Source organism: Brassica oleracea, chromosome C4 (genome assembly GCF_000695525.1).
Source record: "Brassica oleracea var. oleracea cultivar TO1000 chromosome C4, BOL, whole genome shotgun sequence".
Classification (NCBI taxonomy): domain Eukaryota; kingdom Viridiplantae; phylum Streptophyta; class Magnoliopsida; order Brassicales; family Brassicaceae; genus Brassica; species Brassica oleracea.
This window is the reverse complement of record NC_027751.1, coordinates 38879300-38893480: the sequence shown is the minus strand read 5'-3', so window position 1 is coordinate 38893480 and position 14181 is coordinate 38879300. Positions and strand designations below refer to the sequence as shown.

Here is a 14181-nt window from a genome sequence, read left to right as displayed (position 1 = left end):
TATTAGGCTCGTGTAAAAACTGTCAAAAAGCAAAAAACAGTTTTAATATAATAAATGTTGATTTTAGAAGTAACATGTGGTTATTAAATCGCCCATTACGCAAAGAAATAGGGAGTTACGTCTTTTTTTACAGCTAATAGGGAGTTACAGTTTTTTAACTTTAAAACCAGAATATTGTTGCATAAAATAAGGAGTTATATTTCATTTTTGAAAGAATAAAACATGAGAATAGTTAGTTGGACTAAACATATATCAACTGGTCATGTTCATAATTTAATAGAATAGATTAGATTCTGACCCTTCCTTTTAAAGAGCGGGTATATTTTTTATTTTAATTTTTTTTGAGAAATTTAATTTTTATATTTGCGTTATTTTTTGTAACCAGATTTGTGTATAATATTAATTTAATTTAATATGCAAAGTCTGTTGTTTGTTTCTGATCAAAAAAATAATTTAATATAACTTTTGGTAACTATATTAAATATGTGAAGTTGCATAACTATACACTTATGCCATATGCATTTAAGAAATTATTTTTAAACTATATTTCTAAAGTTTGCAACATATTATATTTTCTTAATAGTTACCTAACATAATTAGTTAAGAATATTCATACCCAAAAAACCGATTCAAAATCGATCCAAAAATCAAAGTATCATACTCCATTAGACCTGGCCTATATACTCGAACGGTTCTTAAAGTGTTATATCCGAAAACCAATATCAAATCCAACCCGCACCGAAAACCAAACAAATCTTTTGAAAAATGTTTGAAAAAAATAATTTTAAATATATTCTGTTAAATATATATATATATATGGGTTGAAATGCTTTTATCTCGATGTAAACATATTTAAATCATACATATGAACGGATTTGAATAGATTAATATAATGTAAATATCATCTTCAAATATTTTAATATAAATTATATATACCATTATTATTAGGCTCGTGTAAAAACTGTCAAAAAGCAAAAAACAGTTTTAATATAATAAATGTTGATTTTAGAAGTAACATGTGGTTATTAAATCGCCCATTACGCAAAGAAATAGGGAGTTACGTCTTTTTTTACAGCTAATAGGGAGTTACGTCTTTTTTTTTACAGCTAATAGGGAGTTACAGTTTTTTAACTTTAAAACCAGAATATTGTTGCATAAAATAAGGAGTTATATTTCATTTTTGAAAGAATAAAACATGAGAATAGTTAGTTGGACTAAACATATATCAACTGGTCATGTTCATAATTTAATAGAATAGATATCACCAATAGGAACCTTTATTTATCACTTCAGTTTCTTAGCTATTTCTTTACTTTATAACTGTCAACTATAAATCACAGCAAAAATATCTGTAAGCAATGATCTAACATATGAGAATTTACAAATTACAGATCAAGATCGTCCTTTAAGTACCAAAAATTGTTTATGCTCAACTGTACCCCTTTCATATGATATAACATTTGTTCTACCAAGTACGTAACATTTTGAAATCATAGTTCCACCAAGTACATATCATTAAAAGGGACCATAACTTGGAGATCAAGAAATGATTCAGATGATTCTAAGTGATGTGTATTATTATTATTATTATTGTTATTATTATTATTATTATTTCGAAAGAATGTTAAATTAGTTCAAACAAAAAAGCCGTTTTACACTTTGTGTAACAGTGGTATATAAATTTTTATAAAATCAGGCTTAAGCTTCAGGAGCTATCTCGTTCCAAACCAAAGGGATAAATCACCCGTGTGCGCCTTATCACGAATGGAAGAGAGCCTGTTGTGAACGTTCTTGTCCACCATTTTGATTACATGTCCTGGTGTCATTGGTCCTTCTCCATGCTTACGTTGATTGCGTTCCCTCCATATAGCATACAAAGATGCTTGGAACACATATCTCACAATAAAAAGCTCTGTTTTGTCTCTGTTTTGATCAAGCAGCGCATTGGTATAACTTGGTCCCATTGGCAGGTATAGCGCATAGCTAACAGCTTCTGGGTTAAACCTTTCCAAACCTCCTCTGAAAATTTGCATACGAAGAAAAGATGATCTCTTGACTCCATCAGATCATTGCAGAACACACAAAAGCTGGTGTGTTGAGTGTTCCATTGTTGAATCATGTCTCCTGTTGCAAGTCTGTTGAGAATTGCAAGCCAAGCTATGAAAGAGTATTTAGGTGTATTAAAAGCGAACCAGATCCCATTGCTCCAATTCATCTTTGCTCGAGGCACTCTTGTCAGTTTCCAAGTTTCCTTAGAGCTGAAAGTTGATTTGTATTTATCTCCTCTCCTCCACAACTTAATATCATCACGTTCCACCAGTCCTCTCTCCTTCATGCGCTCTATGTGATCCTCAATCTCATTAAATATCTCCACCCTGTGCCTCCTTGGTCGATGCGTTCTGATGACTACATCAACTGTTGCTTCCAGTCGTATACCCATTATTTTTACAAAGAACAAAAATCAATTGTATTTAACAAATAACGAAGATTCAAAAACACTATACCGACAACATTGATTAATCGTTCTGCACAATCACACCCTCCAAAAATATAATATCAAAATCATTTGCAGGATGCCCATTATTCCCATTTAATTCCACCACCAAACTTTGCCCACAATATAACCCAATTTGACTTTATAACAACAGCAAAAACAAAATACAGGGGAGATGAATAATGCAATACAATCACACTAACACAACAGACACAAAAGTAGTCGACCAAAAATATCCTCTCAGCCAGGAGTTTTCCGGAAGTCCAGCTTCTTCCTGAACGAACAAAACACAAAACCTAAGAACCACATAATGCATTGTTTGCATTCATGCGAGGTAAGAAAGAAAAACAACGTACCATACTGTCTATGATGGGCGCTAGCTCTTAGGCTCGCTGCGACTGTCTTTGCCCTCGACCCACAACAGTCTTAGACAAAACCTCTTCAAGATATTCACAGCGACCTCTGTGGTGATCGATCCACACACATAACTGCCTTATTGCTTCTCTTTTCTCTTCTCCAAGTCCAACCAAAGTCTCCTTCATCCTCTCCTTCTCCTTTTCATCTTCTATTAATTTTTCTCCAAGCTTCTTTATTTCCTCTTCTTTCCTTTCCTTCTCCTTTTCATCTTCTCTTACTTTTTCACCAAGCTTCTTTATTTCATCTTCTTTCCTCTCCTTCACCTTTTCATCTTGTCTTACCTTTTCTCCAAGTTTCTTTATCTCCTCGTCTTTCCTCTCTTTCTCCTTTTCATCTTCTCTTACTTTCTCTTCAAGCTTCTTTATTTCCTCTTCTTTCCTCTCTATCTCTTTCTTCATCTTCTCCTTCTCGTGATTCCTCTCTATCACCCAATTCGTAGCAGCCCACAGCAATTTAGATGCCTCCATTACCGTTTTCTCGTACTTCCCCTGCTTCTCCGTGAATTTTCCCGACATTGATTGAAAGACATCTAGTGTTGTGTTCACTTTCTCTGCTATCTCTTTCATCATACCTCGATAAGTCTCATGAGTCACCGTGAGGCTTTTCTCAAGCACTGCTTGTTCCTCTAAGTGCTTAACTTCTTCTCTCCTGAAAGCTTCCTCTTTCTCTGCTAGCACCTGTTCGGTGACCCTCAGTTTCTGGTTTGATAAACGTAGCTTAACCTCGAGGTTACTGATCTTCTCCATGAGAGTTTCTATCTCTTCTCCTTTCATTTCCAGCTCGTTAAGTAAACTCTCCATTGTCTCTTCATGACCTGCGATTGCAGAATCTCTAGATGTTACTTCGTTTCCTGTCTCCTCCAATAATCTTTGGGCTTCTTTGTGATCCTCCTTTAGCTTATTAAGTGCTTCCTCACGTTCTTTTAACAGTTCTTTGATCTGTCTGTGTTCATCTCCCAAGGTATTGTAAGCAGCTTCTTGCTCTACCAATGCTTTTTTGACATCGGTGATCTGATTAGACAAATCTGATTTCTCTTGCTTCTCTCTATCAAGCTCTGATTCGGTTTCACTCTTCTTGACTTGCAGAGATTCAAGTTCATGCTGCAGACTGTTGATCTGTTCTGTTAACGCCACTGTATCAGCAGAGGCTTTGTTTATCTTATCCTGCATTTGAAGGATCTCTTGTGTTTTAGTTCTTAGCTCCTCGTCAAGCTCACTTCTCTGTTTCTGTAGAGTCTCTATCTCAACTTCAAGACCCTTGATTTTCTCAGATAAACCATTTCTTTCTTCTAGAATATTATCATGATCTTTGACCTTGCTTGTGATCTCCTCTCTTAGATTTGTAATCTGACTCATATATTCAGAGATCTCCTCGGACTTCCTCTCAAGTTGGATCTCTAGTTCTGCTTTCTGGCTTTCAAGTGAGACCACTTTCTGGCCCAGATCATCGATCTCATCCTCCAAACCCTTAATCTGCATTGAGGCTTCATCGCCTTTGCTCTCCATTAGCTTCTCTAACTCTTCTTTTTGAGCAGACATTGACTCTAGTCTAGCTCTTAGGCCGTCGATCTCAGCTGTCAAACTCTCAGTTGTGGAGGATGATTGCTTCTCCTTATCCTCAAGTTTTTGTGTTAAAGCAGAGAGTTCAGTTCCTCTCTCGGTCATTGTCTTCTCAAGTTCAGAGATTCTAGCAACCATTTCTCTATTTTGCGCTTCTAGTTGCTCAACTTCAGTGGTCTTTCCAGCAATTTCTGTCTCAAGATCTAGGGTACGGGCACGAACTGACTGTAGCTCCAACTCAAGGGTCGCTACTGTTGCTCCTAGTTCTTTTATCTGCAACTGTGATTTGCTTTCCTTCTCGGTCAGATGCAAAAGTTCTGCTTCTTTCTCAGCAAGCTGCTCTTTCAGTCTGCTAGACTCAACTGTGAGTTCCTGTAACGTTATCTGTACCCTTTCGAGCTCCCCTGAAGTATCTGAGATTTTAGTGGACATGGATTTGTTTTCTTCCTCTGCAATCTTCAGACTTTCATTCAGATCAGAAACCCTTTGTTCAGATGACTTCAGTTGCGCTTCTAAATCTCTTAGTTGAGTGGATGAATCTCTCTGATGATTCTCATGGATATCCCTCAAAATGAGAAGTTCCTTGTTTTTCTCACTGTGGCTCTCTTTTAACTGTCCAGACTCAGACATGAGTTCTTGTATGGTGTTCTCCACCTGCTTGATCTCATACGACATATCTGAAATTTGCTGAGATAACAGCTTCTTCTCCTCCTCAGCATTGTTCAGGCTCTGGTTCAAATCTTTAATTCGTTGCTCTGTTGATTCCACCAGAGTTTCTAATTCTTTCACTCGAGTTGATGAATCTCTCTTATGTGCCTCGTGTACCTCCAACAAAGTAGAAAGCTCACTCTCTTTTTGTATGTGTATATCTTTCGATTCTGCCAATTCAGCCATTAGTTCTTGTACCTTGATCTGTGCCTCCTCTAGCTTGTCTGTAGTTTCTAAGATCTTCGAGGACATGGACTTGCTTTCTTCCTCTGCAACATTCAGACTCGCACTCAACTCTGAGACCCGCTGTTCCGATGATTTCAGCTGAGCTTCTAACTCACTCGTGCGAGTGGATGATTCTCTCTGATGAGTCTCGTGGATGTCCCTCAAACCAGAAAATTCTCTTTCTTTCACACTGTGGCTCTCTTTCAACTGTTCAGACTCAGAAGTGAGTTCTTGTATGGTGTTCTGCGCCTCTTGAATCTGTTTGGAGATTTCTGATATTTTCTGAGATAACAGCTTTTTCTCTTCCTCTGCACTGTCCAAACTCTGTTTCAAATCTGCAACCTGTTGCTCTGCTGAATCCACCACTGCTACTAATTCTTTCACTCGACTTGTTGAATCTCTCTGATGTGCCTCATGTACCTCCAACAAACTAGAAAGCTCATTCTCTTTCTCTTCATGTCGGTTTTTCAACTCTCCCAACTCAGCCATGAGTTCATGTATCGTCTTCTGCGCCTGTTCTAGCTTGTCTAGAGTTTTCACATTTTTCGAGGAGATGGCTTTGATTTCTTCCTCTGCAGACTGAAGACTCGTATTCAAATCTGAGACCCGCTTCTCTGAGGATTCCAGCTGGGCTTCTAATTCACTCGTGCGAGTGGATGATTCTCTCTGATGAGTCTCATGGATGTCCCTCAAACCGAACATTTCTCTGTCTTTCACACTGTGGCTCTCTTTCAACTGTTCAGACTCAGACATGAGTTCTTTTATGGTGTTCTGCGCCTCTTGAATCTCGTGAGAGATTTCCGAGACTCTCTGGGAGAGCAGTTTCTTCTCTTCCTCTGCATTATTCAGGTTTTGGTTCAAATCTCCAATCATTTTCTCTGATGATTCTACTCGTGCTTCTAACTCTTTCACTTGGCTCGATGATTCTTTCTCATGGGTCTCATGTAACTCCACCAAACTAGAATGCTCACTGTCTTTTGCCTTGTATTTTTCTGTCATCTCTCCCAGTTCGGAAGTTAGTTCTTGTATGGTGTTCTGTGCCTGTTGGATCTCACCTGAAATCTCTGAAACTTTCAAGGATAGAGATCTGTTCTCTTCCCCTGCACTATCCATTCCCCGGGTCAGATCCGAAACTCGCTTTTCTGATGCTTCTAGCTGCTGCTTGAAATTAGCAACTTCATCTTTGAGCTGATCACTCGTTGTTTTCCAGTCTTCTGCAACTTTTTCAGCTTCTTGGAATCTTTTGATACCATTGTCTATCTCAGTTTGCAGTTGATCTCTTTCCTTTTTCACATCTTCTAACGTCTGGCTCAGATCAGTTTCTGTTTTTCCCGCAGCTTCCAGTTTCTGATGTAGTTCTCTGTTATCACTCATAGCTGTTGTCTTTTCGCCCTCTAACTTCTCAGTTTCGAGTTTCAAATTTCTGATGATCTCTTCTGATTCTTTTAACTTCACCAAAGCTGCTTCGAGCTCAGAATCTACTGCTGCTTTTTCTTCAACGCTCGTTGCCAACTTTTTCTTCAGATCAGCAATTTCAAGATTAGCAGCTTCGGTTTGTCCATCTGTTACAGACTCTACATCTTTCCCTACTTTTCCGTTTCTCTTGGTCTTCTTCGAAGAATCGTCAGAATCCGAGTCTGAGCTCGATGATGAAGAGCTTTCTCCTTTCCCGTGGACCTTTTTCTTAATCTCTCCTGTTAGATCATCGTACTTGCGATATAGAGTCTGGTAAGCGTTGTAGAATTCATTCACTAACTCTGAAACCACTTGTCTTTTAGACTTATCTTCGTCCATGTCTCCACTCTCAACCATTCCCAAGATTTTCTTCACCTTTTTATCCATTTCTGCATCAGATGATGAGAATACTTTTTTATTAAAACAAGAGCTACGGTTTTCTTTGGACATGTGAAACAAAAAACTTAGTGTAGTAGGAAAATTACCAGATTTTGTTCCTTTGAGCATTTCGCCTTTCTCATGATCAAAATGAGGCTCAAAGAAAGACTTCAATGTCTCTCTAAACCGATGCTTTCTCATATCTTCTTTCTTCTGGATTTACTTCTTCAACCAAATATCATATATTGAGGCAACTCAACAATAAGAGGTTTTGAGAACCCAATATTCTTTCATCTGTGAAACTCCATCAAACACGACCTGTCTTTGGACAAAACACAAGAGAAACATATCAGAAGAAACGTTATGACTAGCAACACTAACTTTTTTTTTGTGCAACAGCAACACTAACTTACGTTCAAAATAAATGGCATTATTGATTATTTAATTAGGAAAAGAGGTACCATCCATTTCACATTCATGCTCGTTAGTATATAATACTACTAAGTTAACTAACACATTACTAAACTAATAATAAATTTGGCTTTCAGATCATAGGTTCGCATCTTGGTTTTCAGCAGAGAGATAATATAATAATAATAGAACACAGACAAGGTATACAGACAATAATGCAATTAGTGGGACCCTCAAAGAACATCGGTAGATCTCATAGATCCAAGCGCAAAGCCTTGCATCACTGTGTATTTCCTACCAAGTGATAAAAGGTGTTTACATATAATCTACAGAAGATACAAAAATATGTAACGCAAAATGAAGAAGAATTAAACAAGTTTTGATTTAACGCTAATCCCTTTTATTAGTGTCAGGTCTAAGTTGGTAACGCATGGTATTACTATTTGGTGAAACAAGAAATGTCATGTGGAGCCAGGTAAGCAAAAGTTTGGAAAAAGCACATAACTCTAGAAACGATAAAAAGAGATAGCTATCATATTCAGAAAATGTGAGTTGTTACTACTTTTTGTTCTTATGTTACTCTTAACAAATGACATAAATAATAATAAAGTTTCAACTAAACCGATCTCGATCTGATCTAAATTTAGCATAATACAGAAAAAAATAGTACTGGTAAAAAGGGTAAATACAGGGAGAAGTTTCTAGATACTCTTACCCTTTTATCCCAAAACTTCTTTTGACCTCTATCAGAATCAGCGATTCAATTATGAGGAAAAGAGAGGATTCATAGCAGTTGATGGGAAGCTTAATGACAAATATCTACTAACATCTAACACTATTTAATCATCTAACAACGGCCTTGATTTTACCTCTTATAAACTCTCTTTTTTGAATTATACACAGTTTCCCCAAAGGCTTCCCAAGGCCCAAGGGACGAATCTGTGTCGCTGCGGCCCGAATGTTAAATTTCGCAGTGGCCGGGAATCGAACCTCTTATAAACTCTCTATCACTACTTTATTGAATAATCAGATGAACGAATAATGGATGAAAACTGCAAATAATCAGATGTGAAATGATCAAAACCTCAACGTCGTGATCAACAGTTCGAAAAACAAAACAAAAATCAAGGGAACAAGGAACTTGTGAATCTCACAGTAAAAAGCATCATCATCGACAAAGAAACAATATGTTCATGATCAGTTCATCTAACTCTACGCAATCAAAAGCATAAACTAAATCCAGTGGAAGAATCAAACAAAGAAAGTAGTTGTCAAATAAAAAAATCGCGGAGAAATCGAAGCAACCAAATCATTTCTAACCTGCAATCGAAGCTCCGGAGATGAGAAGAAAATCTCTCTCTCTCTCTCTCTAGGGGTCTCTCTCTCTGTGTGTTTCAACGATGACTAAATTACGAAATTGAAAATGGAAGCGAGGGAGAGAGGTTGAAGAAAAAAAAAAAGGAAAAGTGATTTGGTTTTGGACTTATGGGGGGGGGGGGGGGGAGAGAAGAGACCAATTATGAGCAGAGAAATTTTTGTTTTCTTCAATTTTGAGAAGACGAATAAGAGAGAGAGAATCTTTATTTTTCTTTTTTCTTTTCTTTTTTTGTTTGGGTGGAAAATCGGACTTCCACAAAGGCTCTTTTCACTATTGGATTATTACGCTTCTGCCACTTAAAGGCGATTTCTTTGCTTCTTCAAATTCTCGTCATCGCGGTCAAACTGTCATTTGACTGTTGTAGGTATTTTTTACGCTTCTGCCACTTCTCTCTCTCTCTTTTTTTTTTCTCTCTGTGGGGGCATGCAATTGCAATGCATGTATAATGCGGTCATGTTGGATTAGCTCATGATTAACGCCTCACCGCGAGCACATTTCCTGCCTTCTTTTGTTGTTGGAGAAACAAATATATGCAATCACTTTAATTTTCAAATCTATAGTATCTATTAATTCAGAGTCATATTTTTTATATAACTTTAGCAATTGTGTGTTATATTTCACTTTTCAAACTTATTCCAAATATTTTTCACTAAAGGTACATTTAATATAATCTATTAAAATAAAATCTTTTTTTTGAGAAACTTTTAGTTGATGTGTTTATACAAGATATGCCACTGATTTTAATATTAATTTTATTTTTGGAAGATCTTGGTATTCGGAGTTTCGAGAGGATCCGAATAGCGCCAATGACCGTCCACCGGAGCTTAGCCGGGAAGCCCGCCGAGACATCCAGGAGGGCTGGTGATCACCCTATTAAATCCCACCAGTGGCCACACGTTAGCATGCTTCTCCGTATTGGGCCCGAAGGTCCCTCAAAATAATCACCTCCCAGCAGCACTCGAACCCATGACTTCCTAGGTTGAGTTTAATCACTGGACCACTAACACGTGGTTTAATAATTTTAATTATTCATCAATAGTTATTTCTTATAAAAATTCTTGGATCATATAAATAATAGCATATATTACCAATCTAATACATGCATAGACTATATTATATTTAAATTACATCTAACTATACCATAATATATGATATTAACATAAAATTATTTGATACAATAGTATATTATGTGTTACATACAAATATATTTAGTTATACCATAAAATAATACTAATATGTTTAAGTTATTATTTCTGAAATATACATTTAAATTATTTGATACAGTAGTATATTATATGTATTGAAACTTAACCTTTACAATATAGTTAAATAATGTTTAATTATCCACATCAAAAAATCTAACCATGTGAATTCAAATATCCCAGAAAATGAGAAAATCCAATCCCAACAATGTATAGCTTTTGCAAGCTATTTGGAAGACATAAAAGTTTTAAAGAGGAGTTTTAACAACTCAGAGATCATTCATATACTACGGACACAAAATTTAAAGGCGGACAGTCTCGCACGCAGTGTAAGAAAGCAACCGTCGTTTGTCGTCCATATGGATGCAGAGCTACCGGGGTGGTTTGCAGAGTCTACATGAGTCTGCTTTGTTTGCTGACAAAAAAAAAAATTACAATGTATAGATCTAGTAACCATAGTTCTAACTGTCTATCTTTATAGTCGAAGTGTAGAATAGTCGACCCTCTATTTAGGGTTTAGGAGTCTCTTTTATAGTTACCGTAGTCGAGAATTAGATTATATTTTTCCATATCTTGAAATGTGAAAAATTTTAATTTTACCCAGAGGCAAGATAAGTAAAATTTAAATACTCAAATATTTTCTAAATCTGATTTTTTCTTGTATTTTCCAGTAGTTGATATATATAGTTTTATATTAAAACTAATTGATCTACTGATCCATGGTTTACCTCCGATCAATCCAATAATTATGTGATCCGTGAAGTAGTCCGGTCTAGTGTCCTCAGGTTTAATGACATTGCTAAAACTAAACCTTACATGTCTACATTAGGGGTGGACGTTCGGGTACCCATTCGGGTTCGGTTCGGATCTAATCGGATTTTCGGGTTTAAAGATTTCAGCCCCATTCGGGTATTTCTAAATTTCAATTCGGGTTCGGTTCGGATCTTTGCGGGTTCGGTTCGGGTTCGGATAACCCATTTAAATTATTTTTAAAATTTTAATATTCATTATATGCTTAAAATTTCTCAAAATCAATAAATCAAAATAATATATTACATATAAATTTGTATAATATATGTCAAAATACCTAAAATTGACATATAAATTGGTTTGATTTAAATATTTGGATTGAAAATCAATAGATATTTCAAGAATTTTGGTGTTTTGAATATATTTTAGCTATTTTAGACATTTATTTTTGACTATTTATGTATATTTTTAAGTATTTTAGACAACTTTAAAGTATCTTATATATTTTGGATGTTTTTAATATATATTAAATCTAAAAATAAGTAATATATTTAGATATATAAATCTATTTCGGTTACATTCAGGTACCCAAGATATTTCGGTTCGGGTCGGGTTCGGTTTCGGGTTCTTTAGATACCAAAATTTTGAACCCGTTCGGATATTTAATCAATTTCGGTTCGGGTTTGGTATTAATTTTTCGGATCAGATTCGGTTCGATTCTTCGGATCCAGGTTTTTTGCCCAGCCCTAAATATATGAGCCTCACATCAGCTAAGAACATCATCATCGTCGGTTGAAGAGTATCTCAACCATAAAGTAATAACTAAAATAAAAAAGTAAAAGAGAAGATGAGGGAGGATTCTGCTTTGAGAACCTTTAAACAAGATATGAGAAACTCTCAAGCAAAATATCTTTATATCACTAGTTTATTTTTTTTTGTTTAAAATTTTAATCACAATGATAAATTATATTAGTATTATATATTAAAGATACTAAGGTGATAAATAAATCAATGCTGATGCTCTAATGCAACTAATAGGATGCTACCAGATGATGACAATGGAACTAGAGCTGACGTGGCAATAAGAAAGTCATCAAGATACTTGGAATAGAAGATGTGACGTGTGTTTGGAGAGCAGCACCGTTGGGGGCTGACTGTGATTTTAGTGGACCGATAGAATTGGAGAATCGCTGGAACATGATTAAAACCATGGGATGCTTACCCCCTGCTGGCATCACGTCAGCTCACGTTGCACCCTGGATACTTTGGGAGATCTGGACAGCGCGAAATAAACTGACAACTTTGCAATTCAACCACTGGATGCGCTATCAAGAGCAATATCTGCTGCAAGATAATGGCAAAATGGACAAGGTGAGAAACAAGAACACAAAAGCCACCCCTTACCAGCTACGGTAATCCATCAAAACGCCACAGTGCTTAGAACGGATGCGGCATGGAAGGAAAGCACGTTGACAGCGGGGTTCGGCTGGGTAACATTGTCTGCAGGTACTACTTCTTCGTATGCAGAAACGAATGAGCATGTTTATTCCCCGCTGATGGGAGACGCACTTGCTCTGAGAAGGGCTCTTAAGTACTGCAGAGAGAAACAGGTTCCACATATCCACTGTGAATCTGACTCTACCTTGCTAATCAACAGCATAAAGCATGGAAACTCCATCCCGGAAAGTATAAAGAATAAGGTAGGGACTTAATGTATGAATTGAAAATCATACCATATAACTGGAAAATCATCTGAATTTGATCGAATCAAAATTGTATATCCAAACTATATATGTTCCATAAACCCTATATATGTAAAGTAGACACAAAAATTACCGAATTCTATGTATATGATTAAAATATACATCACTCTTTGATATGACATGCAAATCAAATGAATTCAAAAGCATAATATAATAATCTAATGAGTTTTGATAGGAAAACCACACGATTTAACACAAACCAAAATCGGAACTGTGTTTATGTAAGCTAATCTCGCATTAGCTATATCATGAAGTTTAGAAAGTCTTATCCTATGTTGAATTGTATCATATTTGAGTAATCAATACATATCACTTTTGTGAACTCACATTTTAAAGCCAATCATAAGACGTTTTCACTTATCATTGAGTAACGTTTGAAAAGATGTAACTTCAATTTTGTAATAATTAAAAAAAAAACTCATTATTTATGTGTCCATCAATTAGGTAGTAAATTAATCCTACGTGTCAGCCTCACATTGAAATTGAAAAACATGTTCGTTCAATTCGATTTTTATATATATCTCATTAGAAACATTTAATACCAACTATATGATATCATATGATATTAACTAAATCAAGGTGGCTTTTTATTATATATTATTTCCTTAAATAAAACCTACAGAATTACCTAATGTGATTATGATAAATATAGTAATTAATGATTTTAAATAATGAAGATTTGCTAATAATCTGTATGTTTTCTATCATTTTTGTTTAATTCTTTACTATTAAAATAAATTACACAATTACATTAATCATATATTAAAATTTTAGATTTTTTTGTATATGTTGTATTTTGAATTTTTCAAAACGAGTATAAATTATTAAAACTGTTAAAAGTCTCACATAAATTTTTGTGATCAATGTTTAAATTTTTTTCTATAATAAGATACAATGATAATAAAATCATATAAATAAATAATTTTATTTTGATAGGTGTTTATGTTAATATATATATATATATACTTCATGTCGTTTAAATTTAATTATATATCATATACGATAGATAAGATTGATTGTTTTGATTTATTTATTCTAAAATGGTTGCGAATAAACAAGAGCGGCCATTTGATTTATATGTGCAAGCCAATTTATTACATAATAGTAACTGATTTCTTAGTTATTTAATATATAATTATTATTTTATTATTTCATATTATGCAGAAAAATATAAAATAAATATTTATTCAGCACAAGGCGCAGATCTTAATCTAAGTATGTATCTCTTTAATAATTTTGAATCTTAAACATTTTCTAAATCTCAGACCAAAATAAAAGAAAGAAATGAGAATAAACTCAAAAATCAATATTTATATCGAGCAATAACCAAAATGACACAAAAAGGAGAAAAATATCGATGATAGATAGGATTGGCACGTGAACGTAAACTTCTCATAACCACAATTAACTTTTAAATTGCTAAATCATGATATAAAACCGA

General features: G+C 35.0%; 1 protein-coding gene across 7 annotated transcripts; it reads right to left on the bottom strand.

Moving 5' to 3' along the window:
* Positions 1-2486: 2486 nt before the first annotated feature.
* On the bottom strand, positions 2487-9184 carry LOC106341755 (myosin-11-like). 7 transcript variants are annotated; one of them, XM_013780466.1, is made up of 5 exons: positions 8968-9184; positions 8517-8699; positions 7344-7558; positions 2851-7247; positions 2487-2768 (listed from the first exon to the last, which is right to left on the bottom strand). In XM_013780466.1, exons 3-4 carry the CDS (start codon positions 7435-7437, stop codon positions 2878-2880), a joined length of 4464 nt encoding a protein of 1487 aa, XP_013635920.1. In that variant the 5' UTR covers positions 7438-7558; positions 8517-8699; positions 8968-9184; the 3' UTR covers positions 2487-2768; positions 2851-2877. The 7 variants fall into 7 exon arrangements, with proteins under 7 accessions (XP_013635920.1, XP_013635919.1, XP_013635924.1 ...); XM_013780465.1 differs by having other exon boundaries at positions 7344-7554; XM_013780470.1 differs by lacking the exon at positions 8517-8699 and having other exon boundaries at positions 2851-4362; positions 4396-7247.
* Positions 9185-14181: the final 4997 nt, after the last annotated feature.